The 2,468-nt window shown below is 32.9% G+C and overlaps 1 protein-coding gene across 1 annotated transcript; it reads right to left on the bottom strand.

Annotated features, from left to right (window-relative positions):
• Positions 1-383: 383 nt before the first annotated feature.
• Positions 384-2,074, bottom strand: LOC132255069 (uncharacterized). Its single transcript, XM_059742702.1, has 5 exons — positions 1,782-2,074; positions 1,388-1,699; positions 1,192-1,288; positions 1,050-1,113; positions 384-718 (listed from the first exon to the last, which is right to left on the bottom strand). Exons 1-5 carry the CDS (start codon positions 1,862-1,864, stop codon positions 384-386), a joined length of 891 nt encoding a protein of 296 aa, XP_059598685.1. The 5' UTR covers positions 1,865-2,074.
• Positions 2,075-2,468: the final 394 nt, after the last annotated feature.

Here is a 2,468-nt window from a genome sequence, read left to right as displayed (position 1 = left end):
AACATAATTTACTTATCTTATATAAAATTAAACATTAAAAACATATCATTCAAGAAATTAAACATATGTAAACACATTTATCATATGTAAAGTTAAACATAATCTTCTTAATCATACCAACAACAGAAGGATCTGAAGAATCAGAAGGATCAGAACTACTAGGAGTAGTAGCTGCAGCAGGTTGTATGTCTAAGAGTTGTTGTAGATTGTCCAACTCATCTTCTGGAGACACTATTTGTACTCTTCCTCTACGATGTGACATTTCCTACATAATAAAGTAAATTAGAAAAAGTACTACAAAATAAGTTACATAAATAATATGAAATAAATTACAATTTGTATATCTGGTAAGTATATATTTATGTACTTACCAATATTATTAGCTACACATCATCTATATCATCATCATGAATGAATTCATTATCTCTTTCAACAATGTTTTCTTGTCGTGATAGTAGAACATCCGTTTGGATAGTTTCTCCTGCAATATCATTTCTATCCCAATTGATTAAATCATTCTCAACCAACTCATGCACATCACGTTGACTATGAAGTGTTATAAGCTGTTGATATGGCTCTGGATCATTAGTAGGTACTTTCTGATTCATATCATAAACCCCTCGAGTTTGTATCTCTACAACGGTGTGCCAATTTTCCTCATTTGAATTTTGAACATAGAAGACTTGTTTTGCTTGAGATGCAAGCACAAATGGTTCATCTGTGCATATGGTACGTTTAAAATTCAAACACGTGAACCCATATTCATCCTTTTTTATTCCCCTTCCACTATTGATTACATCCCACCAATCACACTTGAATAAAAAAACTCTATTTCCACCAAGGTAATGTAACTCAATTACATCAGTTAGCACACCATAGTAAGAAATATGACCAGGAATTGGGTTATTATCTCTTGCACTTGCAAAGCTTGACACCTCTACGGTCACAACAACTCCACTATTTTGAGTTTTTTTTTTCCTTTTCTCTTTCTTTTGTGTGAAATCTGAACCCATTAATGATGTATCATCTATAACATGTAACTGATGTACTTGGTCCACGAGACAATGATAGTATGTGTTCAAAAATTGGACCTTCATGTCGCATTTGTATAATCTATAGATTCAAATATAAGATGTTAATACATACATGTGTATTAGATAATAGAACAATTTATGTAGTGAATGAACTTACATGTTCTTCAAACCAACTAATGAATTCTTTGGTGTGAATCAAATCTACATCTCGTGCATGAATACGAGGCTTAACCCTTATAGATTGCTTATGCTCTCTGATAAAAAAGAAAAAATTAATTATAATGCTCACAAAGAGCAAAATTAAATTTTTGTATGAGAATTAATATAAAGTTTTGTTCAAATAAGTGTCTTACTCAATAAATGACGTCACTTCCTCACAATTAGTCAACACATATAAATGTGCTTGGGACCATTCTTCTGTGCTAAGAACACGAGATGTTGACTTTCCTATTGTACGTCCCATGCATTTGAAAATGGTTAACCCTCCACCATTTGTTATGTTATTTTCAATGACATAATTTCTTTCTTCATGGTCATGCTTCATTTCAACATCATGCAAATATCTTGAACAAAAGGTTGTACATTCTTCTGCTATGTACTTCTCTGCAATAGAACCTTCTGGACGACTCTTATTACGGACATAAGACTTTAATGTACGTAAATACCTGTCATTCCACAACATGATAGATTTGTTTCATGAACTATACGAAACCTAATATACATAAGATTAATTGAATGAGAACATACCGCTCGATAGGATACATCCATCGATATTGCACTGGTCCAGCTACCTTTGCCTCACTTGCAAGATGAATAGGTAAATGCACCATAACATCAAAGAATGATGGAGGAAATATTCTTTCTAATTTGCAAAGTGTGACTATTATGTCATTCTCAAGGTGCTCTAATTGATCAGTCTTTAACACTTTAGAACACAACTGTTTGAAGAAACTACATAGTTCAACTATAACAGCACAAACATTCTTCTATAGAACTCCTCGAATTGCAAGTGGAAGGAGTTGTTGCATGAGAACATGACAATCATGAGACCTCAACCCAAATATCTCTCTTTCATTCACTTGTACACACCGAGAGATGTTAGAAGCATAACCATCTAGAACCTTTACTTCTTTCAAAAATTTACAAAATTCTTTTTTTTCATTTGAAGTTAGTGAATAGCATGCAGCAGACAATATAACCCTATTCCCTCTTTGTATGGGGTGAAGTTGATCTCTGATACCCATAGCTTGCAAGTCAAGACGACTATTGAAGTTATCCTTCGATTTACCATCGATACTCAACAAGGTGCCAACTATACTGTCACATATATTCTTTTCAATATGCATTTCATCCAAATTGTGACGCAAAATGAGGGTTTTCCAATATGGCAATTGGAAAAAAAATGCTTTTTTTTTCCAATTTTGCTCAAGTTCA

This window comes from Vitis vinifera, chromosome 14, assembly GCF_030704535.1.
Source record: "Vitis vinifera cultivar Pinot Noir 40024 chromosome 14, ASM3070453v1".
Lineage (NCBI taxonomy): Eukaryota > Viridiplantae > Streptophyta > Magnoliopsida > Vitales > Vitaceae > Vitis > Vitis vinifera.
This window is presented reverse-complemented; position numbering and strand designations above follow the sequence as displayed.

Bases quoted from the DNA above. Each gene is read 5' to 3' on its own strand.
- LOC132255069 (XM_059742702.1), bottom strand. From the start codon at position 1,864: ATGGTGCATTTACCTATTCATCTTGCAAGTGAGGCAAAGGTAGCTGGA. The intron at 1,700-1,781 runs GTATGTTCTCAT...GTGGAATGACAG, and splicing joins TGGATGTATCCTATCGAGCG to GTATTTACGTACATTAAAGT. The intron at 1,289-1,387 runs GTAAGACACTTA...CTTTTTTATCAG, and splicing joins GAAGTGACGTCATTTATTGA to AGAGCATAAGCAATCTATAA.